Source organism: Myodes glareolus, chromosome 24 (assembly GCF_982192425.1).
Source record: "Myodes glareolus chromosome 24, mMyoGla1.1, whole genome shotgun sequence".
Taxonomy (NCBI): Eukaryota; Metazoa; Chordata; class Mammalia; order Rodentia; family Cricetidae; genus Myodes; species Myodes glareolus.
In genome coordinates this window covers 49,286,673-49,311,258 of record NC_142049.1, presented here as the reverse complement: position 1 = coordinate 49,311,258, position 24,586 = coordinate 49,286,673, and the positions used below count along the sequence as shown (strand labels likewise).

The following is a 24,586-nucleotide window of genomic DNA, read 5'->3' as shown; positions in this document are numbered from 1 at the left end:
TGTCTTCTATAAAAGCTACCCAGCATGGTCCTCTGGAAGAGCGGCTACGTTCTGAACTCCTGAGCTGTCCCTGCAGCCCCAAGGCTCCCCAGGGCGTCTGTGACACCGTGGCAACAGCAGATGACGTACGTAGCCACCATACTGTAAAAATGCTCAAGGAGGTCCGTGGAGACACACACAGTAAAGAACTGAGGCCTCCAGCCCACAGCCTTCCATGGGGGATCCTGCAGCCACAACCCCTAGGAAGCCTGGCAGGTATCTCCTCCTCCCTCTTGGAAGAGATCCCCGCCCACCCCACATCGTTGATTTTGACAAACCGTAACAAAATTCATGCTTGTATGAGATCATCAAATTTCAGGGCCACGTACACACTAGCCCTAGGCTGTCTACCTGAGCGGGCGTCACTAAAGCCACTTTGGCAACCCTTGCTCCCACTGCCCAGGCCGCCGCACCGCCACCCACCGCACCGCCGCAGACAGAGCACTCCAGCCTGCTGGGAAAGTGTTGCTGTTGGGTCTCGTTTGGCTGGTTCTGTGTACACAGTGTATACAAGGGGAGCTGTACAGCGCCCAAGAGCAAGAGGTCCGGGAGAGGAGGGGACAGGGCAGAAAGGAGCAGGGGTGGGGCAGAGAAAGGCATTAAAAAATAGAACCACATTGAGAAGACAAAGGGAAGTGGGGCTGAGGGTGGGGGAGACAGATGCTGTAGAAAAGGAACAGGAGGGGCAGGGCGAGGGGAGCCTTCTCACCCTCCCTCTCCACCCCTCCCCCACCCTAGGTATGTACAATAAATAAGATTAAAAATAATTAACAAGATGTTTGGCCCCTCCCACTCAACACCACACACCCCTGGGGAGCAGCCTTTAGCCAAGATGTTGGCTTGGAGGGGGAAGCTTGAGAGGGGAGGGGGGCCCCCAGTTCTCTCAAGTTGCCCCACCTCCCTCAACCATACATAGAATTTTCCTATACATTATGTACACAGTGGAGGGGCAGGAGCGATGGCTGTGTTGGGAGGGCTGGGCCAGGGCGAGTGTTACTAAATAGACATTTATACATATATATAAATAATTTCTCTGTACACGAATCGGGGAGGGCGTAAGAGGGATAGAGGGGAGGGCTGTGTGGGTACAGCCTGGCTGAGGACGACCCCTTCCCTCCTGGCAGGCAGCTCCGGAGGACAGTTCTGTCCAGTTCTCGGTCATGGAGGAGGAGCCCTCCTCGCCAGGCAGGGTGCGGTCACCCGCAGCGGCTGTGGGCCTGTGCTTGGGCCAGCAGGTCACTGAAGGAGTCGAAGAGCTGTTCTAGCCATGGCTGATTCCGCATACACTGCTGGACGACCTCCTCTTGGCCCAGGTCCTCGGCGCCGCCCTCGATGGCCAGGGTCTGTGGGAAACGGAGGTGAAGCTACGCAGGGAAGTAACGGCTAGAGAAGGGTGGGGCAGGGCGGCTGAGGCTGGGCCGGGGGCTCACCTGGTCTCGGCAACGCAGGAAGGTGTGGTACTTGTAGTGGTGCAGGGAGTGATAGAGGGTGTAGTACCCCGACTTCTCCAACTCCACCTTAAACTCCTGCAGACAGACGAGCAGACGCTCAGATCCTCAGCCCAGCGCCACTCCGCCCAGGGTCACCCTTCCTGGGTCAGCTCCTACCTGGGCCCGCACGACATTCCTCTTGAGCTTGCTGAGCGTCTTGCGGTTATAGGGCTCCCCGGCAGGCCGCAGCCGCACAGCCCCCTCCTCGGGGGAGCCTTCTCCAGTCTGCTCCACCTGCAAATGCGGGAACGTGTGCAGGGCATCCTGTGGGAAAGCCGAAGGGTCAGTGACCACCTCCCTGGACCCACGCACCACCCAACTCCAGTGCTCAGATTCTTGGATCTTGAGGGGCCTCACTGTACCCCAACACAGTTTTAGGAGACCCCACAGGCATATCTTGTCTCCTGAGCCTGGCTTCCCTGCCCCTATGACTCTAGCATGGCCTCAAATCTCACAAGGAGCACCTTTCTATCCCTCATCTGTAACACCCCAAACTGTGCTCTGGGGCACGGGGAGACAGCCCTGTTCCTGCAGACAGCCCCGGCTCGGTTCCTAGCACCCACATGGGATGGCTCACAACTGCAAATACAGAGGCTCTGAAGCCAGCTTCTGGTCTCCACTCACACACAGAAAAAAAATCTATCTAAAACTGTGCATCCCAGAACTGTGCAAACCAGAACATCTGACTACCACCCAATCCCAGAGTTCACGCTCTCCCTTTGGTGGCTATTGCTTTTTTTTTTTTTAAGCAAGCTTTAGTGCTAAATTCATTCATTCATTCATTCATTCATTCATTTATTATGTATTCAATATTCTGTCTGTGCGTCTGCCTGCAGGCCAGAAGAGGGTATCAGATCTCATTTTCTCATTTCAGATGGTTGTGAGCCACCATGTGGTTGCTGGGAATTGAACTCAGGCAATGCTCTTAACCACTGAGCCATCTCTCCAGCCCAGCTAATGCTTTTAAAGATGGGCTCTCACTGTGTAGCCCTGGTTGTCCTTGAACCCACAGAGATTCACCTGCCTTTTCCATCACCTTGAAACATGGCCTCATTAAGTTGCCCAAGATGGCTTTGAGTTTTTGTCCTCTTTCAGCCTACCAGATAGCTGGGAAGACAGACTTGTGCAGGCAGACCCTGAATTCAAGGCCAGCCTGGTCGAGATTACCTAGTAAGACTCTGTCTCAAATAAACCAAACCCCCCCAAAAAAAACACCCCAAAACAAAAGAATGTATTAACCAGAATCCTGAGAATCAGACTAAAATTTTTACCCTACCTTTTCCAAGTCAGACTAACATGTTGCCAGGCATTTATCTCAAGACAATCTAATATTCTACCCCTGAATTCTCAGTGACAATCTAAAAGTCATCCCAAATAATCCAAACAGAACTACCCTCTTCCAGAACCCCGACTAGCCTCCCATGTTTACAGCCTGAACAGTGTCGGGCACGCACCACCACATCCGGGTAAGGCAGTTCTGGGGATAGAACCGAGGGCCTGAAGCACAGTACCAGCTGGTACCAGAACTAGATCCTCAGCACTGTTGCTTCAAGAGTCTCAAGGTGGCCCTGGGATGTTCCATCCAGCTCGACGGGCCATTCCAGAGGGAATGGACAAGCAGGAATGTGTCCTGGGATTTGGAAGTCCTGTCTCATCTGGACAGGAGCCAGGCGATAGGGTGGCAGCCAGATGGCAGTGTCAGGCCCATCCCCTGCTCTACTAACATCCTCTGGGCCTGCTGGGGAGCCAGAGACCTCGCCAGCTTAGCTTTCATCTCCCAGTCAAGCCCAGGACAGCAGGCCCTTGCAATGACCCTCCCCTCTAGGGAAGGTACTCAAGGAACCTCAATCAGCTGATATCCCACACCCCAAACCCCAATCCCCACACCTGATCTGGCCCTTTGCAAGCCCCACCTAAGCCCCCAAGCACCTGCAGCGCCGGGCTCAGTGACAGCCGCTTCAGGACCTTTTTCTTGTGCTCATTGAGGAGGCCATCAATCTTCCGCATGGGTGGAAGGTACAGTTCATCTGTAAGAGGAGGGGTTGTCAGAAGACAGCAGCTCCAAATCCCCTACTCCCTGAGACTCCCCGAGTTCACAATCCGTGTCCTCCACAGGCCCCAGCTTTCCTCATCAATGACCAAGTACCCAGTGCTCAACTCCAGGCCCAACCATAGGCCCTGGCCTCAGCATTCAGGAAAACGGCAACCACCCCCAACTCCATCCCTCCTCTCTGGTCCAGCTCACCATGCGTGTCCTCCAGGGCCTGGATCATGTCCGGGTCCAGGGCTGTGCTCACTAGCATCTCCACATAGCTTCGGTACATCTCTCGCATGGCCCGTGTCTTCAGCAACCGTCCCGGAACTGCCCGTTCTGGGGAGAGACAGGACAAATACTTATCCCTAGGCTACCGTACAACACACACTACTTCAATGGCACGGACCCACGGTGCAGACCCTAGTTGAAAGGCACAGCAGGAGGCTCCTGCTAAAGACGGAAGGACACATACGACATCACAAGAACATGGAGGAAGGACAACAACCATTTGGGGCAGAAAACCGGGCCTAATCCAGTGTGACTCCACTGAAACCCACAGAAACAAAATTGGTTACCAAAGCATTGAATTCAGACAGCGATCAGCTGAGAGTGGTGGCCGTACCTGTATTCCACTTTATTGAGAGGCAGAGGCAAGTGGATCTCTGAGTTCAAGGCCAACCAGAGCTACACAGTGAGATGCAATTGAAACAAAGGTCAGAGGTGAGAACCGAGGATGCAGCTGAGCAGGCAGGATGCTCGTCTAGCATAGACACAACCCTGGGTTCCATCCTGGCACCACAGAAACTGGGCATGATGATGTATGCCTATGTCAGCACTGTCACGCCAGAGGTGGAGGCAGGAGGATCAAAAATCCAAGGGCCACCCACAAGTACATAGCAAGTTGTTCCAGGGCAGTCTGGGTTACATAAGACCACCTCAAAATAATTAATAATAATAGTAATAATAATAAACAGAGAAGATGGAGCGAAGAAAAGAAGGAGGAAAAAGAAAAAGATGAAAAAGCCATGAGGAAAAGAATCATGCTGACCCACTGCCACGCTGACCCACTGCTCCCCTGAGGGAAAGAGCCACGTTGACCCACTGCCATGCTGACCCGCTGCTCTCCCGAGGGAAAGAGCCACGCTGACCCACTGCCATGCTGACCCGCTGCTCTCCCGAGGGAAAGAGCCACGCTGACCCACTGCCATGCTGACCCGCTGCTCTCCCGAGGGAAAGAGCCACGCTGACCCACTGCCATGCTGACCCACTGCTCCCCTGAGGGAAAGAGCCACGTTGACCCACTGCCATGCTGACCCGCTGCTCTCCCGAGGGAAAGAGCCACGCTGACCCACTGCTTTTAAAGTCAAACACAGACTTAAGTCTAAAAAATTACTGGAACCAGGCAGCAATGGCACACGCCTTTAATCCCAGCACTCAGGAGGCAAAGGCAGAGGCAGGTGGATTTCAGTGAGTTCAAGGCCAGCCTGGTCTACAAAGTAAGTTAAAGAACAGCCAGGGGTTGTTACACAAAGAAACCCTGTCTTGAAATATGAAGTGAAGGGGGGGGGGGGAGAAAGAAAGAAAGAGAGAGAGAGAGAGAAAGAGAGAGAGAGAGAGAGAGAGAAAGGCAGGCAGACAGACACAGGGGCTGGAAAGATGGCTCAGTGGTTAAGAGCACCAACTGCTCTTGAGAGGACCCAGCACGCAAATGGCAGTTCTAGGGGACCCAAAACGTTCTGCCTCCATGGCACCAGGCACACGCATGGTGCGTGCTATGGAATCTTTGTGCTCTATGAAGATGGGTCAGTGCTTTGGGTTTAATAAAAAGCTAAATGGCAGGATTTGGGGGGGCAGATTTGGGGCAAGACACCAGGGTAGCCACCCAGAGCGGAGCGAGTCTGACACACAAATGGGACAGAGATAAAAGCCATGTGGTAGACAGCCCAGAGATTAAAAGACATGGGTTAAGTTATAAGAGCTGGTTAAAAATAAGCCTAAGCTATCGGCCAAGATTTCACAATTAATAAGTCTCCAGACTGACTTGGGAGCTGGTTGGTGGGACAGAAAAATCTGCCTACAAGTACACAGACATACATGCAAGCAAAACACAAATATAAAATAAATGTATGTTAGAATCTTTGCAAGTGGCTGTGGTATGTTAGCCACTTATAACCAAACAGGGTGTGAAAGGGAGCATACACCTTATCCAAATCTAGCAGAGAAGGCCTTGCTGCTGTTATTTTGAAGGTAAGAAGACACGGGGCAGCCATATGGGTGTCACCACGCTGAGCATCAGGCTGACACAGAGCCCTTGTGGTGCCCATTTTAGGCAAGGTTCTTCTTCAGGTTGTACCCATTATGAGACCAATTCTACAGACGAGGAAATAAAAGGTCATGCCTTTCCCAGGGTCACCCAGATAATCAGAAGAAACACCACCATCTCTAGGCCCCAGGAGAGAGGCTGGTCCCCCATCTGTCCCAGGCCTGTGGAACTGACCTGTGCTGAATCCAAATCATCCATCCATCAACATAAAGGGCACCTGCTGGCCTTGGGGAGCCACCCACGACAGGTGCTCCCCCTTGGATCCTGTCCCCTTATTTGTACACCATCCTCTAACCCATTCATTTATTCTGCAATACTGAAAACACTGAGATACATCTCGGGCTTATTTTTATTTTGGAAATGTCTTGTTGGCTCTTTTTGTTTTTTCCCTGAGACAGGGTTTCTCTGTGTAGCCACTGTCCTAGAACTCACTCTGTACACCAGGCTGGCCTTGACCTCACAAAAAGATCCACCTGCCTTTGCTTCCAAATGTTGGGATTAACGGTGTGCGCCTCCACCACCCAGCTTTTCTTTTATTATTTTTTTGATACAGTATTCTTACGTAGCCCTGGATGGCTGGCCTATGCCAGTAGGCCTGGCTTCTAGGTGGGAGTTACAGCATCTACCACTTACGACTGCTCTGAACATTAAGCAATTATGTACTGAGGTCTCAGCAGACACTGTTACATAGAAAGTGTGATTGTTTGTTAACTGTTAGCTTCTGCCATTACTGGGGAGTTCCCTTTGTCCCCATTTTGTGGAGGTTATCAGCAGCCCTCAGGCTGGCACTCAGCTTGTCCCCTCTTCCCTAGGTGACCCCTCTGCCTGGGAAAACTTACCGTCCTCGCTGGGAGCACCAGGGGAGGACTCCGAGTCTGATGAGCTCCCGCCAGGTCCACCGCTTGCTGAGGCGTTACCCACTGCTTCTTTGAGCCACTTCTTCCTCTTCTTCGGAGGTGGCTCAGCCTTCACCTTTGTAGGCCTGGTTTTGGGCAGCCGGGAGGTGGTAGACTGTCCTGCGGCCAGGCTCCGGTCAGTCCTCATCTGCCGCCCACTGGCGGCCCGTTCGCTCCGTAAGGGCCGATCACTACCACGGGTTACCCTCTCCTTTTCCTTCTCCTTCTCCTTTTCCTTCTCCACAGGTCGGGGTGGGGATGGCTTCTCTGTGGCAGGGGGCTCGAGTACAGCGGGCTCGGGTGTCAGTTCTGGAGGCTTCTCTGATGTTGCCTTCTCAGGGGTCTCAGGCTTAGCAGGTGGGGCTGGGGCTTTAGATGGAGGTGCAGAGCTGCCCCCCACAGGGGTAGGGCCCTTACTCTGACCAGACCGTCTGGGAAAAGACAGAAGTGAATGCCATCAGCAGGTTGAAGATTCTGATTCCCATCCCTGGGAACCTGAGATACATCCCCTAATGCTCACAAATGTTCTTCATGCTTTCCTCATTTGTGGGTAGCGAAGTCTCTGCTCTCTGGTCTCTATATGCCTCTCCTTCCTCTCTCTGGGACTCTGCCAAAGTCTACACCCCTCTCTGTCACCTCCCCTAAGGGTCTGTCTGATCTCTTTCTGTCTCCCAGCTCCAGTTTCCTCACTGATCTCCAGTGTGTGGAGCAGCCTCACACCCTTCCCTCTCAGAGACCCTGTCACGGTCAGTACCTGACTGGCAATGGGGGTCGGTGCCAAGGTTTCCGAGCGCACACCCTCACGTAATCCTTCTTGTTGACATTCTCCAAGAACTTCACATAGAGGCGCTGGTATCGGTTTTTCGCATCTCCAAAATAACCCAAATACTGTGGAGGGACCAAAGCCTGTGAGAGCCGGCATGCTTTACCCAACCCACCTCCAGAAATGGAGGTTCCCACCCTGCCCTGGGCCATGCCAGAGACGGACCCCAGTACTGAGCACTCTATCCCAATCCAAAGGCTTACGTTACTGGTGGCACAAAACTGCCTCTGGCCATCCTTGATCTCTGGAGTGAACTTCTGCAGAAGGGCCTTCTGGACACGCCAGATAGGTGGAGGCTCACGGCCAGTCTGTAGTGCCAGCTGAGGAGGAGAACAGGGAGGCCTACAAGGTTACCCTCCACAGAGAAAAACACAAGGCTGGAGAGGCACGGTAGCTCATGCCTCTCATCCCAGCAAGACCCATCCACAAGTAGCACTGCCCTCACAATGGTCTCATGAGGCCCTCGGCCCCAGGATGAAGCCTGATTCTATCCATGCTTTCCTACTGTCAAATTCTACCTTTTCTTTTTCTTTTCCCCCCAGGGCCAGGGTTGAACCCAGAGTCTTGTGTGTGCAGAAACACGGCTGACTTCATTGGTGAGAGCTACACCCCCAGTCATCTGGGACAAACTCCTGCCAGCCTCCTAGGTCCTCCCCAGCATCTCGGACAGCAGGCTGCACAATCTGGTCCAGCCACCTGCTAACTTTTGGGTAGGCTTCTTTTGCGTAATCCACAGTGTTTTAACTTACTGTTACTTAAGTAAGGTAAACTCTGAACACCCACCCACCATTGATACACGAACGCTCGCTAGACCCAGGGTCACAGCAGCAGAGACTCAGAGCCGTGGACATCTCCAACACCAGCATCCCTGCCTCCCCTGGGTCCGTGACTTTGGCCAAGACCCTCTCTGTGCCTCCTCTTCAGCAGACTGCTAGAACACCTTCTTGCACTCACGTGACTGATCTAAGAGTCATAGAAAATTGAGTGTGTGTAAGCAAACTACCAGTACAAAAACAGTATCTAGCACGCAAGCCTCAATATGGGAGCTGGTACTCAAAGCAGACATCATTAACAGACCCCAGATCTCACTACCTCTGAATGTAAAGCTAAAATGGAAACAAGACTAATTAATAATTTGTGATAATATAAAGAGAAAAATCTATGGGACTAGGTTAAGAGAGACAGCTCACTGGTTAAGAGAGCATAGGTTCCTCTAGATGACTTAGGTTCAGTCCCTAGCATGTTAGATGGATCACAAATGCTGGCAGCTCTAGCTGGCCTGAGGGCCCACCCACATAAAAAAAATCTTTAGAGGCAGAGACAATTCAACCTGGCCCCTTCTTGTGGGGAGTATAGCCTGAAGGTGCCATTCAGAACCAGGAAGACACCTTTGCCAGAAACCAAATCTGCTGCAGGCTGACCTTGAACTCCCAGCCTCCAGATCTGTGAGCAAGACATTTTTTTTCTTGCTACCCAGGTTCCTGCAATTTAGTACAACAGTCTGAGGTGACATTAACAACGACAGGGCCTTCCATGAGCCATTAAAAACACAGGCAGTAAGACACAGAAACAGAATGGAGTACGGTCATAACGGTGTGGGCCAATTATCCCTGCTACTTAGGAAGCTGAGGCAGGAGGATTGAGGGGTCAAAGCCAGGCAAAGATACATATTTAAGACACTATCTCAAGAAGAGTTCAGAGGAGATAGTTGAATGGTAGACCCCCTGCCTAGCTAGAATCCCCTGGGAGGCGCTGGGTGTGGCTCAGAAACAGGGCATTTTCCTAGCACATTTTCTTCCCAGGGTCCCATCCTTAGGTCCGGGAAACAAGAACACCACAAGGAGTCTAGCTTTGCCAGAACATAGTTAGGTATTAGGTACGAGAGTCATCAACCTGGCAGATGAAGGGCAACAAGGGCAGAGAGGTTCTCCCTCTTGACCTCTGAGTCCTCCATTCCCAGGGTTGTGAGCACTAGGATCCCATCACGCGGGCTCCACAGAGGAGATAAGTACAGGCACGAAGCACGCAGGTGTGGTACTGCATGCTTGTAATTCCAGCATTGTGGGAGTCTTGACTGCTTTGAGGCTGAGGCCAGCCTGAGTTACAGACAGAGACACAAAAGTGCTTCCTGACAGAGGTGAAGTCTAAATGGGTGCTTGAAGAAAGCATATGAGGGAGCAAGCCAGTCATGGATGAAGTATGTCCTGGGTGACAAGAGTGCACAGATGTGGTTATTGCATTCAAAGGCTACAGATCAAGTGACTAAAAAGAATTCAGGTAACTGCAATTGATTAGTCAGGTCTGCCTTTTAATTTTGTATTCAGAAGTAGCAAGATCTGGGATCTATTGGTAATGTCTGCTTTGAGTGCCAGCACAATATGGGTATTGGCATGCCACGTAATGACCAGCATAGTCTCGGCCTGGTGAAATTTGTTTCCACCCTCGTGGGCATGTAGAGGAGGAGTTATCTAACAACTTGCTGAATAGGAGGCACACAGCGGGTTCTGGCTAAAGGGGCGCACAGAGATACAGCAGGGATGCAGGAACCCTGAATCCAGTCCTTTCTTCCAGGCTACCACACAGCTCCCATTCCTTCTCTGTGACATCACAGGCTAGGGCACAGGCCCCCAAAGATGAGTCTACTGCAGACGACCTTCTGCTCAGCTCCAGACTTTCAGCCTGACAGGGAGACAATGCCTGTGTCCTCTCTCATCCCAAACCTTGCCCTGTAGGAATCAGACCTCTCAAAGGCTGCAGTTCATGTCACAGACTTTCCGAGTCTGTGACTTTTCTTGCCCAGCCAGTGTGAACACAAAACTCACTGTTCTGGTTCTGAAGAGACTTCCAGGAAGTCCTGTTGGGGCTCCTCAACAGGCACCAACCCTCTCCACATCTGCCCCTCTGCTTTTCCCAGCTGGGCGTTTGGTCTTCCTCCAAAACACCCTTCCTAGTCTTCATTACCGCATGTGTCTGTGGGTATGTGCACTTAGGTGCAGTACCAGTGGAGGCCAGAAGAGGGCAACGCATCCTGGGGCTAGAACTAGCCACTGTCTTAAGGAATATAGTGTGGGTGTGGGGGACTGAACTCAGGTCCTCTCCAAGGGCAGCAAGCGCTCTTCACTGCAAAACCATCTCTCCAGTCCCCTATTTTCATTCTTTGGGAACGAACCCAGATTTCACACCCTTTCATCCTCCCCAGTTTATCTTTAAGGATTGTCCATCTAGGCTCTCTCACATCACCAACCACGTCCAGCTCATGGACCCCATACTGAGGAAGTCAGCTCACTGGGCAGGACTAGCACTGGTTCCCATCTTGGTACTGACTAGGACCAATCAGATCATCTCCCAAGAATGTGACCTATGACCTGTGACAAGCTAAGCAGCCATTGCTGCCGTAAGCTGGAGGAATGTAGCAGGTGAGCTGCCCACACCCACACAAGCTATGTGAAGAGAAAGGTCAGCTGGATCCAGTGGCCTGGAACTCTCTACGTAGACAAGTCAGCCTCCACCTGAGGGCAGGGATTCTAGGAGGGGCCACCATGCCTGGACAGACAAGAAAATTTCTTGTGTGCCGGAGTTCAAAGCCTCTCAGAGTAACAGAGCAAAACCATAAAACAAAATAAAACCAAACAAGGTCCAAACAACAGAAAGGCAGTCACGGACAGGGGCAAGGAACACGTGGCTCTCGTGGCTCTCTGGACTTACCCCTAGCCACCTCCTCTATCTCCCTGCTGACCAAGAGCCCCACCAGCAAAAGCTATGTCTTCAAGAGCAGCTATCCACCCAACCCCAGTACCCCAAGTCCTCCTGCCCAGTCCCTCGCCCCAGCACTTCCTGAAACCTGCCATTCTTCACACGAGGCTGGCATTGGCCACGCCTCTAGGATGACTCTCAGCCTCCTGTAGGACCGAGTTACAGCACCATTTCCTTTACAGACAACAGTGGAGGAGCTGGAGTCCAGTCCTACACTGTCCAATCTGGACAGTTATCCAGAGAGCTTTTTTCTTTTTCAGGGTTTCTCTGTGCAGTTTTGGCTGTCCTGGAACTCACTCTGTAGACCAGGTTGGCAGAGATCTACGTGCCTTTGCCTTCCTAGTGTTGGGGTTAAAGGCGTGCGCCACCACCGTCTGGCTCCCCTGAATTTTTCTATTTGTGGGAATGAGACAGTGTAAAATCTTACACATAGACTTGCGAGGGACCTCAGCAGTAGAGCCTCTGCTCTTCAGTGAAGGCCCTGGAAACGGAACCCAAGCCAGAGTCTGGGACAGGTGCCTTGGCCTAAAGAATCATCTCACTGGACCTAATTTTTAAATTAATAAATATCAGTTCATTTGTGTATATACACATTCACACCCCATGGTGTAACTATAGAGTTAGAGGACAACTCGTGGGAATCTGCCTCCTCCTTCTGCCTTGTGAGACCTGAGGGATCGACGCAGGTCCTCAAACTGCCTAGCCAGCAAGCCCCCAGGGTCTACCTGTCTCTACCTCCAGAACTACAAGTAGATACCACCAGAGAGCTTGTGGGACGGAGCTCAGTAGAGGGACTTACCAACTGAGCCATTTCCCTAGCTTTTGTTTCATTTGAGACATCTTGTGTAGCCCAGTTTGGCCTCAAATCTGTTACATAGCTGAGGATGACCTTGACTTCTGACCTTACTGGCTCCTTTTCCCAAGAGTTGGGACTACAGGTTCACACCATTGTGTCTATGTCTGCTGCAGATTGCAGGTTCACACCATGGCTATGTCTGTTGCAGACGGCAGATTCACACCATCATGTCTGGCTATGTTTCCGAGGCTGGTCTGAGAGTCATAAGCTCAACTGAGGACGTTCCTGGCTCAGCCTCAGAACACTACCCAAACCAAGTGGGAAAAATCCAGAAAAGCGAATAACAGTAAACCTGAAATACACCTCTGTGTTTTACAGAGTATTTACCAAGCCCTGGAGTAAAAGCCAGCCCAAGATCACAGCAACTGATCCAATGTTTCCAGCACCTTCTGTGTGTGGGCTGCAGAGACCAGGCCAGGCCAGGTCACATGAGCATTATCAATACACCACCAGGAGGAGCCCATGCCATCAGCGGTGACTGAGCACACTGAGGCTCAGGATGACAACAGGACAGCCTAGTGCCTAGGCAGGAGGGGAGCAATAAAGTCTAGCAAACCTGGTGCAGAAGTCTGACTGGCTCCCCTCGAGGAGTGCTCGGTGCCCGCCACTGCTCACACTTGAGAAGTATTTTAAGCACCTGAGTCCTTGCCTGGTCCTGTCCCTGTCCCACACCAGCTGGGTAGTATCCGGTGAAGGGCCCTGGCCTCTGGCCCAGCTCTGGTCAGTGGATGGCCCCTTCCCAAGGCACACTGGCTTTCCTGGTCTGTAAGATGGGGCTGGCGAAGGCACTGCCTGGAGCCCTGCTCACCAGGATCAGAAAACGCACAGCCCAAGAACCGCGGAAATCAGCCCAGATTACCCACAAGTGAGGCTCAGGCCCGCCTAGGTAAACCCACGAGACCTTGTCTGCAGCAAGTGCCCTCATCAAGTGACCTATCACCTCAGCCCTAACTCCCCATGCTCACCAAAATTAATAGTTAGCTCCACCTCACACTTTTGTGATTCTTCCTGACAGTTTCTGTCCTCGTCATGAATTCAACCCAGCACCCACGTGAATGGCAGAAAGAATCAGCTGATAGTTGGTGCAATACAACGTGTACAGTGTCAACAGGCAATCCCAGCAGAACACGCAGAGCAGCTTCCCTCTGACAGCAGCAGAGGGGGCGGCCCAGCTGAGCACCAGCTCTGCCTGGGGGAGCAGCTGACGTGCCCTACCACGCCCCGAACCAAACAAATGCTTGACCAACACATTCCCACTGAGTCACACCCTCAGCTCCTCACCGGGGATTCAGGGCAAGCATTCTATTGCTGGACCAGGCCTTCAGGATCCCCTCACTTCTCATCCAGCCAGGTACGCCTATGAACCAAACATCCTAAAAGCCACCCAACCTTTCTGGGAGCAACCTAGGCAAGAAGTAGGCTAATACTATTGGCTATTTCCAGTTCCACTCTGCCACTGGATATGAAAAACACCCACAGATGGTATGTTGCTGATAAATTTTTATTTATAAAACTGGAAGCCGGGCATGGTGGCACATGCAGAGGCAGGTGGATCTCTGAGTTTGAGGCCAGCCTGGTCTACAGAATGAGGTTCAAGATAACCAGGGTTCTGTAGAGACCCCGTTACAAAGAAAAACAAATAAACAAAAAATAAAACTGGACGATGGTCAAGCAAGGTGGTCTCCATCTGCAGTACTGTAATCCTAAAGCTGGGACAAGTCTGAGGCCAGCCTGACCCTCACAGTGAGATGGACCCTAGGTACACCACCACACCACTGAGCTATACTCCCGGCTTTGTATTCATCCCCTCACTCGATTTTCCAGGCTGGCCTTCAGTCTGCTGTGTGGCACGGAAGGTCTTGCACAGGAAAGTCTTAGACTTAGGGTCCTCTCACAGCCCCCACAGAACCCTAGACAGCAGGCTGACACCAGCAAGTCCAGTTCTACACCAAGAATTTAAAACTCAAGCAGGCAGTGGTGGCACACACCTTTAATCCCAGCATAACTACATCTGGTTGATGTCAAATACATAAATGAAAAATATACTCTGGTTGGATCCCCTGATAGAAAATCCCCAGGAAATGGAATTACCAAGTAATAAATTTTGAGTCCTATATTCCACAACACTGGCCTGCCAGGCAAGATGTGCCTACTGCTGTATTAGTGGCACGAAGGTTATAGGGGCAACCAACTGCTCTGATTGGCTCTGGTGCCTAGTCCACAGGAGGAAATTAATGTCTGGCCCTATAAATCTGGTCAAGAGCCCACGGCTTGAGAAGTCATATGGCCCTGGGGAAGGCAGACACCACGATCATTCTGTTAAATGGACACAATGCCACACAGCCTTCGAAACATGTATAAATACCCAGTTTGGTGCTGCTCTCAACCTTGGCCAGACAACCCTCTTTCTGCAGGGGCAGAAGTTAATGCAGAGACCCATTGATCAAAGTCCTGAGAAGGGACTGAAGGCCACTCAGCCCTGAACAGTACCACATACAGGCTCAGAGTGTAACATGGAAGAAAGGGACAGAATGAATGAAAGCAAGCATCCTAACCCATCTCTTTATCAGCTAAGTCAGACTGTGGACCCAGAAACATCCTCGCCAGCCCACCTAGGTGATACCTGTGCCTACATTCCTACCCAGCTGACCTGTCACTCAGTAGCTGTTAAAGGACATTTGTGCTCAATCAGGCTCCATTTGTTAACAATGCTGAGACTCACCTTGAGGGAAGGGATGTCCTCTGCACGGATGACAAACTCATCCCGCTCCCGGAAGATGCCCTCACCACCGCTCTCCCCGGCCTCCTCATCTGTCTCCCCACACACAGCTGCTGTCTCCTGCTTCTTAGCAAGGTGCAGAGGCCGGGCATCTGGAGGTTCAGGGTCCTCTGGGGAAGGGGCAGCAGGTTCCTCTGGAGGAGCAACTGGTGGGACGGCTGTGGGTGCTGGCGGGGGTGGCGGGGGCGGCGAGGGCAATGCTGGTGGAGGTGGCGGCTGTGGCGGAGGAGGTGAGCTAGCCACAGGAGTCACCAGTGGAGTGGGTGAGGGCAAGGCTGGAACTGGGGGTGGGGGTGGGGGAGGGGCAGGGGCAGGCTGAGGTGTTGGGGCAGGAGGCGGGGTGGGTGGGGGCTTCTCCTCGAGCAAAGGGGGCTCTGAGAGAGAGAGAGAGAGAGAGAGAGAGAGAGTCAGTCATCATATATGTGGTCTGCTCTGGACTTCCCCTGTGTAGCCCAGGCTGACCTTCACCTCCTGATTTTCCTGCTTCAGTGTCAAACGCTAGTTAGAATGAGTCATGAGCCACTATGCCCAGGTCTATTCACCATACAAATCCTTGCGCCCCTACCTGCCACTTAGACCCCAGCACACCCACAGTGCTTCAGATGTCATGTCACTACGGGTGACCAGCAAGGCAGCAGATGAGGCACTCTCCACCAGTATAGCTTCATCAGGTACAGGGAACTTCTAAGGCCCTGGCCGGTCTGAACGGTCTCTCCAAGCCTTCGGAGCCCGTGTCTAACTCCTAACTCCACATCCTAGAGGCTCCTAACACTAAAGCTACCCTTTCTGTGTCTCCCAAGTCCTCGCTCCCTCCCGGGACATTCACCACCCTTCACAAACGCACGTGCAGCTACCTACAGAGATAGAGAAGGTACCAGAGGTACTAGAGGTAGAACTGGAATTACAGGCAATTGGATGTGGGTGCTGGGAACCAAACTCGGGTCTCAAGAAGGGCAGTAAGTACTCTTAACTACTGAGCCATCTTTCTAGACCCCCAATTGTTTTTTCAGAGTACTGTAGATAGAACCCAGGTTTTTCACTCATTAGGAAAACCCCATGAGTCCCTTCCCTGGTGGATTCTACACAGGCGCTCGACCTCTGAGCCACGCCCCCAGCCTCTCAATGAGGATTCTAGGCGGGGACTCTCCCACTGCACCCACACCCAGGATTGACTGTGGGCTCCTTGGAGCACTTCTGAGGCTCACATTCCTGAGCCTTCTCTGCTATCCCATTTCCCGTCCTTACCACTTACACCCTACGCTGTCTACAGCATCCTCGGAACCAGGCCTCTAGGATTCCTTGTAGCATTTCTGAGCTCCAGGGGCTGGAGAGGCGGCTCGGTGGTTAAGAACACTGGCTGCTCTTTCAGAGGACCCAGCACCCACATGGAAGCTCAAGACTGTCTGTAACCCCAGTTCCAGGTGATCTGCCACCCTCACACCAATGCACATAAAATTAAATGAATTCTTTTTAAAAAGGAAGAAAGAAAAGATGTTTCAGCTGGGAGGTGGTGGCACACATCTTTAATCCCAGCACTCAGGAGGCAGAGGCAGAGGCAGGCAGATCTCTGGGCTCGAGGCCAGCCTGGTCTGTGGGGTAAGTTCCAGGACAGCCAAAGACACAGAGAAACCGTGTCTCAATAAACCAAAGGAAAAAGAGAGAGAGAAAGATGCTTCTTCTCAGAAAGCATTTTTTCCCCGTCACTCAGGAAATCACCTTAGCCACACGTTTGTCTACACAACAGAAAACCTTAAGCCAGTATGTAACCTCAATGTGTCTGCTGGTTCACACCATCCCCAGACCACCTTCTGAGAACTCACCGGGAGTGCCATTGCTGTTGGTGCTGGGCAGACTTGGGAGAGGGGGTGGACCCGAGACTGAGACCGTAGGTCCAGTGCCTAAGGGTGGTTCTTCAGGAGTAGGAGTGTCCTTAGGTCCCGTGAGCGGAGGGTCGTCCAGGGCGGAGATGGCCGAGGAAATGCTTTCCTGCAGGTCTCGGTTCTTGGCCACAGAATCTTCTTCATCAGAGGAGAAAGAAGGCAGCGTCTCCAGGTTGCGTTTAAGTTCCTCGTCCAGCCGCTTGCAGGGTGAAGGGCAGCCCAGCCCCAGCCCCTCAGTCTCTGCAGCCTCTAATGCACCCCCCAGGCTAAAAGGACCAGAGGGTGCAGGGTGTGGCACAGTGGGTGCAGTGGGTGGCGGGGGCTGCAGCCCTCGGGTGGGCACAGACGCTGGCACGCTCTTAGGGGGGCTTAGCGGAGGCGTCAGGCCAGCCTGGTAGAGTGGTGGGTGCCGCTTGCCTGACTTGAGGAAGTCAAGGAAGGAGGCCATAAAGCCCGACTTCATCTCCGGCTGCTTCTCTTCCACCTCCTTGATCTTGGCCTCAATTTTCTCCCGGGTCAGGTTGGAATCCAGGCTATTGTGGTCTACACCTGAGACGGCATCGTTGGCAGGCGCTCCCAGACCCTCACCAGCCTTGGGTACAGACAGCTTGATCTAGACATGGGGAGAGCAAAGAATCAAGGTCCGGGGCCCAAGCCACAGGCCTCCTCCCTCAGATCCAGGGATCCACATTTTATCCTTCTGAGTCTGAGACCCTGGAGTTCCATAGCCCACCTCACTCTACTCCAAGTCCAAATCCTTCAACCAGGTGGTGAGCCCTGGATTCCAATCCATCTGACCTTACCCAGGCTAACAGTTCTTTCGGCACCCAGACCTTCCATCACATTCAGGCACAGGGGATCTGAATGCCCAGCCCAGCCCAGCAGTCCACGTAGAAGACTTTAGAACCCAGGTTCTCATGAGCATCCCATTACAATATTCCATTCCCTGGGGACACCACAGTTCCACCTAGGTAACTGTCTAGTGCTTTTTTAATGAGGTAACCCCAACTTCAACGCCTAGAGCACCCTGCTACCTTCAAACTCAGACAGTCCAGCCCACCCCCTCTGAGACCCAACCCCCCTCACCTTAAGTGGTTTCAGGGGCTCCAAACGAGTACTTCCCATTTCCTCAGCCTTCCTGCCTCTGCCCCTGCCCCGGCCCCGAGGTTTCTTGGCCCCATCAGCGGCTATGGAGGCTGAGGCTGGGCCTGCAATGGCAGGGCCCTCCAGTGGACGAATCCGGGGTCTCCCCCGGGGCCGGGGAGGACCGTCACGCTTTGCCTTGGTGGGCTTGCGGCCTCGGCGCAGAGGACCATCAGGACCAGGGTTGGGTGGGCAAAAGTCTATATCCCCCAGTGGTGAGAGGGCCGGCCGGGAGCGGCAGCTGGACACCAGATCGGGCAAGCGTCTTGGGTTTAGGCGGATGTCTGCGGGCACATCGGCTTTGTCCTCGTCGGCCTCAAACTCATATTCCTGGGCGTACAGTTTCTTGGGTGTCTGGAAGGGGGGGTCACGACGCCGTAGCAGGTGGAATGAGGACGTCTTCAGCAGCTTCTTTGGCTTAGTGGAGCAGAAGATGGGTGAGGTGAGGCCACCCTTGGGCTCGGAGACAGGTGGTGGTGGTGGCGGTGGCGGTGGCGCTGACTGGTGGGGCCCACTCTGGATCAGGCCCAGTGGCTCTGCATTGACAGTGGAGGGAAGCTCAGGGGGTTTATTGGGATCCAGACCCAGGCCTGGAGTCTCTGGTCCAGTTCCAGATGCTCGGCCTCCACAGTAGGGTCCGTAGGGGTCATAAGCAGTGGGACCAGGGGGTGGACCAGCACCAGTCTTGGGGTCTCCATCATCTTCAGTCTGTCCAGCCTTGCCATAGTCATCAGCTGCCCCTCCACCAAACATCTCCTCCATGGTGGGGAAAAAGCTCCGCTCCTCATCCTGAAGCAACGAGTCAGGAAAGCAGATAGACGTGAGGGGTACAAACCGTGGTGCCTTGGTCCCTTGTGGGCTGGGGCTTCGGTAGGCGCCTGCAGGATCCTTGCCCTCTGAGTTAGGTGGTCCGACACCAGTGTCCCCAGGTCCTGGTGGCAATGGTTCCAGAGCCCCTAGCAATTCTTGCATGGCCCCAGGAGGTTCCAGGCTCTCCTCCGGCCGTAAGCGAGGACTTGGGGCTGTGGGTTCCAGGCCATGGCTGCGAAGGTGAGCTTCAAGCTGCAGAGGCATAGGTGGTGGTGGTGGGGGTGGTGGTGGAGGTGGCTGGGGAGCCCCATCCCGGGAGGCTGGCTCAAGGAGGTGAACGCCAACTTTAGGTGCACTGGGTGAGGGGCTTGGGGCATGGCTGAGTACAGAAGGGAGCAGCTGGGGGGGAGGTGGAGGCAGCACCATTGGAAGGTCAGGACCTCCAGCCTCCAAGAGGAGGCCATGGGGTGTGGTCTGGTTTGGCTGGGCCGTGGGTGGTGGGGGAGGTGGGCTCTTCTGCAAGAAGGCTCCCAGTTCCTTGGCACCTGCTCCATAGTGAACAACTGAGGTGGCTAGTCCCTCAGGGGTTTCACCGCCCCGTTCTGGTCCCTTTTTCTTCTCCTTCATCCTCCCCAGGCCCAGCTCCAGCGCAGCCGTGGCACCCTCGTCCAAGCTGGCACTGGTCCGGATGACACTTTGTAGGTGGTACCTCTGGGGATCTTCCTTGGCTAATTCATACGGTGTGCCTGGCGGTCCTCCAGCACCACCACTGCCCCCAAGTCCCTTAGCGGCATCAGCTGGCCCATCCTCGCCCACCAAGCCATCTGCCCCTGAGGTCCGAGGTGGACTGGGTGCCTGAAGGAGATGCTGAATCAGAAATTCTTCATCTTCTGTGCGCTCGGTGGTAGCACCGCCAGGCCCAGCGAGCAGCTCAGAGCCGTCTCCTTTTCCCTTGTAGCCACCTGCTCCGGCCGCATAGCTGCTGGCTCCAGGGGGGGCCAGAAACGGAGCTGAAGCTAAGACTGAACTTAAGTATTTGCCAGGGGCTCCTGGAGAGCCGACACCAGGAGGGCGACCGGTAGCAGGCGGTGACTGGAGGGGTCGGATGATATGAGAAGGGCTAGCCTCTCCACCACCTCCCAGAGAACTGGGGCCCCAGCCCCCTCCATGGCCTGAGAGAGCTGGTGAGTGGCCAGTGCTATAGCTGAGAGAGGGACTGGCTGTGGGGAGTCCCTGTGAATGGGCAGCTGGCCCTGGGTAAGGCTCACCCTGTACTCCGTAGAGCTGGCCTTGGAGCTGGTCTGGAGAGTAACTCTGACAGGTAGCCAGACCAGGAGGTGGGGGACCGCTAGGGGGCTGAGGGGGCCCACCAGAATAGCTAGGGCCTTTGCTTAAGTCCTGTGCTTGGCCCCCTCCAAACCCTTGCCCATAGGCCTGGGGTCCCAGAAGCCCTTGAGGCTGACCAGGAGAATATGCCTGGCCCCCAGCCCCTCCAGCTCCAGAGGCTTTACCAGCAGCATAAGCAGCCGCTGGCCCACCCAGGCTCTGACACTTGGGTGTAGCGGTAGATCGAGGTGGTGGAGGCCTGGTGGCACCCCCTGTAGCTGGTCCATAACCCCCCTTACTTGTCTTATAACCAGGGGACTGGATGATAGGGCGGTACCCACCACCACCCCCCGCCCCACCACCCCCAGCAGTCTCCGGGCCTGTGGCCCGGCCAGCTGCTCCAGCTGTGGCTCCACTGGGCCCACCCTTGCTAGGTTCTCCAGCGCCTGGAGAAGGTTCCCCACCTCCTAGGGGGCTGCAAGCCAAGCTGGCCCGGTGGCCCATGGAGGGATAGCTGCCTCCGCAGCTCAGATAGTGCTGCAGGGAATGGGCTGGTGGTGGGGGTGGTGGGGGCTGGGCACTGGCTGGCCGCTGGTAGTGTTTGATGACCGTGTCCTGTCGGGGCAGGGCCCGCTCGGGTGGCGGACCTGGGGCAGCACCCGAGAAGTTGTAGAGCTGAGGGGAGGATGGCTCGGTAGCAGTAGCAGCAGAAGAAGAAGCCAGCAAATTGAACTGAGTTGGGAGGTGGCGGGGAGGTGGAGGTGGATCTGGGGGACCAGGGCGGTAAGGGGGGGTCTGAGCAGGGCCAAGGCCAGCAGGCCCCAAGACACCACCCCCTGCCAGGCGCTCAAAACCCAATGAAGAGGGCACTGCAGGTGCCTGCGAGGGCTTCAGGTGGAGTACATCATGGGGAGACAGGAGCCCATTAGCAGGAGGACTGAAAGGTGGGTCCTGGAGGCTGAGGGATGAGGGCACTGGGAAGGGGCGGCTGCCGAAGGAAGCTGGGTGCTGATAGGCAGACAGGGCAGAGGAAGATGGAAAGGTGCTGGAACCCGGGAGGGCACCAGAGATGAAGAGCTCCGTAGGGCCTGGTGTGTGCATGGCTAGGGATGAAGGAGAAGACCACAGGTCAGAGTGGACCACGAGACAGCCCTTCTCCAGCCCTCTGAGGACTAGCACTAGGCTTACCTGTTTGCCAGGAAGGACTTCGGAACTGGGAGAGGAGAGAGGAGGCAGAGGGGCCAGGCTGAGGGCCCCGGGACTCCAGGGCCGAGATGAGGTTCATGACGGAGGCGTCAGGCCCTGCTGAGCCTGCGTGGTGGAGGCCAGTGTCAAAAAGTCCAGAGAGGCCTGGCAAGACACAAAACAGGTCAGTCGGGCTGGGTGAAGACTGGCGGTCAGAGAGAAAGAGAAAGCTCTAAGCATGTGCCGTTCAGAGAAAGGCGGGAGAGAAGAGACACAGTGCCTTGCAACGCAGTCCTGAGGCAGGAGGAGCAGGCGTTCAAAGACCACCTGAGTAACTTACTGAGACCCCGGCTCAGAATTATAGAAAGGGAGGGCCGGAGGGAAGGAAGGTGTTGCTAAGGCTACATATGTAAGGCTCCAGGTTCGATTCCCAGCACCACAGAAACTCACAAAAAGACAAGAGGCAGAAAACAGGGAAAGAGCCAACTAGGAGAACCCCAGGGGCCAATCTGGACTGGTTTAAAAAATTCAAGAGGGAAGGGAACCAATCAGAGGTGTGGGCGGCAGGGCCACATTGGTGGTGGATGAGGTTACTCTAAGAAAAAAAGAGCGGGTCAAAGAATTGGAGCCAATAGGAAAAAAAAAAAAAAAGAAAGGAACCAAAGAGTCAAAAGGCTCGGGCAAACTCACGGGGAAAGAAAGGACTGGGATGGGCTAGAGAGAGGAGGAAAAGCCTGGAAGAGAAGGTGGGATTTGGGGGCCCCTGATGGGTGGCAGCCAATAGGAGTGAAAGGGGCGGACCCATAAAGGGATTGACGAATCCGGTGTGAAATAAAGCAGGGACCAACAGCCTCAGAGGTAACCAATCAGAGAAGGTGTTTAAAAAAAAGAGAGAGAGCGAGGACCAGGACCAAGGGCAAGGCCAATTAGCAGGGGCGGAACTTTTAGCAACCAATCAGGTGTCTTGGAGGGAGGGCCGGCCATAGCCCTTCCGGATGGGGACCCGTACCTGCCGGGTGGTGGTTGGTGGCATAGCTTTGTAGTGGGTGGGGGGCCGCGTAGGCCTGGCGGTGCAAGATGTCGGTTTCTGGGTGCGAGGTCCGGGAGCTGCCGTAGACCAAGCTGAGAGCAAGGGAGAGATGTAAGAATCTCTTCTCAAGCTATCCTCTCAGAAGAGAGCTGGGGGAACCTCCCACTTGACTAGAGGTGTTACTCCAAGGAACCCTGAGATAACACAAGGGAATCCAGCTGCCCCATGCAGGGAGCACAAAAACGACCCTATTCTTTGGAACCCTTAAGAGTCCTACGTTTGCAAACACAAGCATACAGGGACAGAGGAAGTCGGGGGGGGGGGTGTCTACAGTAGCCAGTGAAAGGCGTGGTCCTCCCCTGGAACCCTCCTCAGTCACAACAGAACCAAAGGTCCAACCCTGCAGGCACACATGGACACCCCAAGCCCCGCTGGAACAGCACAGACCCTGAATTAGGGCAGTGATCTAGGCACGCCAGAAGCAGGAGGCAGCTTGTGTTCCAAATGGCAAGGGGAGAAGGTGGAGAGGGGACAGGACCCAGGGAAAGTCCCAGGTACAAGTACTGACGTGAATTTGGTACATCCCCAGGGGCTGAGGCTCAAGTGCACAGGCTTAGGCAAAGCCAGGTGCATGAACAGACCGGAGCTCAATTCACAAGTGGGAAAGAAAAGATCCTGAGTGTGAAGTCCCACTCAAAAAATTTGTACACCCTGGGGAAACCCAAGTGCTAAGGGGGAGGGGCTGAAGGGCAGGTGAAGAGTGAGGACGCGCAACACAGATTAAACGGCGAGAGGCAGGTTCGAAGGTGAACATGCGGCTAGCCACGCGTGCAGAGGGACCACGCGAACACAAACGAGGAAAAGATCTGAGTCTACCCCAAATCTGTGGCCCTGGACCGGAGGCCAAACAGTGTACCATCATCCAGGATTCTCAGGATTTGCGGGAGGTGGGGAGAAGGGGGCGTGTCCCCAATCCCAGGAACCCCCCAACACACAGAAACCTAGTTTAAGAAGGGGGCGGGGCCCCGTGCCCACTCTGCGCGCGGAATTTCTTGGAGGGGGGAGGGCCCGAGTGGCCCAGCCTCGCTCAGCCCCGGAACAATAGGACCTGGGAGGGGGTGCGCGCCCCCCAGGTCTGCGAGATAATTCTCCTTTCCTCCCACCTTTGCAGTTGCAGAGCCAGGGGCGCCCAGGAGGAGGGGTCAGCAAGCCGGGAATCCAAAAATGAGGAGCAAGTCCAGGCCTTGCATTGCCAATCCTTCCCATCTTCCCAAGGCCTTCCCGGTTCGAATTTGTTTTTGTGCCTTGCCTGCTTCGTTTCTCTTTTGCAAGCTGGAGCTGGCTTTGGCGGAGTTTGCAATTTGCAAACTGGGGCGGCGGCGTTGTTACAAACCCAAAGAAGGCCGCTCCCTTGCAAAAGCCGGAGGGGGAGTTGGCGATGCACGCGTCGCCGGGCGGGCCCCAGGCCCAGGCCCGACAAGAACCCCCCACCTCTTGGCCCGTTTCTCCAGGTCCCCCTCAGCTTCTTACCTAGCTTTCGCTGACCTCTCGTAACTCCATCCCGCCCCGGCGCCGAGCGGGTCCCCGAAGCCGGCGCTGGGGTAGTTCCTGTCCATGAATTGGCCGCGGTGGAAATTGGGGGGAGGGGGAGGGAGGGGGAAAGGAGGGGGCGCGCGCGCGCTCTCCTCCGCCGCCGCTCCCTCCGCTGCTTTTTTCCTCTCCCTCTTTTTTTTTTTTTTTTTTCTTCGCGGCCACCGAAGGTCCGGGAAGGCCCCGGGCGGGGGAGGGAGGGGGCAGGGATGGAGGGGCGGGCAAAGGAGGGGTGCAGCCGCTGAGCCAAGGAGGGGGGTTCCCCCTGGAGGAGGGAAAGGGGGGAGGAGGGACCCCGCTGTCTCCGCCTTTGCCCCGACGCTTGCAAGAGAGAAGGGGGACGCGCACTCGGGAGGGGGCGTCCCGGACGGCCCCGGAGTGGGTGCAGGCGCTGGGTGCTCGTTCTTTCGCCGCCGCCGCCGCCGCCTCCTCCTCCTCTGCGCTCACGGTGCAGCCATCTTTGCACAAGGCGGCTGGGGGAGGGGGGAGGGGAAGGGGGGCGGGCGGCGGGGTGTCTGGCTGCGCTCCGCTTCCTCCCACAATCCCGTGCAAATGCAAAAAAAAAAAAAAAAAGAGAGAGAGAGAGAGAGAGAGAGAGAGAGAGAGAGAAGAGAGCACTAGCGGAGCG

At 54.6% G+C, this 24,586-nt stretch overlaps 1 protein-coding gene across 1 annotated transcript; it reads right to left on the bottom strand.

Moving 5' to 3' along the window:
- Nucleotides 1-491: 491 nt before the first annotated feature.
- Nucleotides 492-24,448, bottom strand: Prr12 (proline rich 12). Its single transcript, XM_087901539.1, has 14 exons — nucleotides 23,899-24,448; nucleotides 22,348-22,460; nucleotides 21,342-21,503; nucleotides 17,961-21,256; nucleotides 16,815-17,487; nucleotides 14,938-15,368; nucleotides 7,810-7,926; nucleotides 7,538-7,671; nucleotides 6,727-7,214; nucleotides 3,775-3,900; nucleotides 3,459-3,556; nucleotides 1,647-1,793; nucleotides 1,470-1,565; nucleotides 492-1,382 (listed from the first exon to the last, which is right to left on the bottom strand). Exons 1-14 carry the CDS (start codon nucleotides 23,982-23,984, stop codon nucleotides 1,236-1,238), a joined length of 6,114 nt encoding a protein of 2,037 aa, XP_087757665.1. The 5' UTR covers nucleotides 23,985-24,448; the 3' UTR covers nucleotides 492-1,235.
- Between the last annotated feature and the right edge of the window lie 138 nt (nucleotides 24,449-24,586).

Coding starts and splice junctions, on each gene's coding strand:
- Prr12 (XM_087901539.1), bottom strand. CDS start 23,984: ATGGACAGGAACTACCCCAGCGCCGGCTTCGGGGACCCGCTCGGCGCC. Junction 15,369..16,814: donor CAACAGCAATGGCACTCCCG/GTGAGTTCTCAG, acceptor TCTCTCTCTCAG/AGCCCCCTTTGCTCGAGGAG. Junction 1,566..1,646: donor GGAATGTCGTGCGGGCCCAG/GTAGGAGCTGAC, acceptor GTCTGTCTGCAG/GAGTTTAAGGTGGAGTTGGA.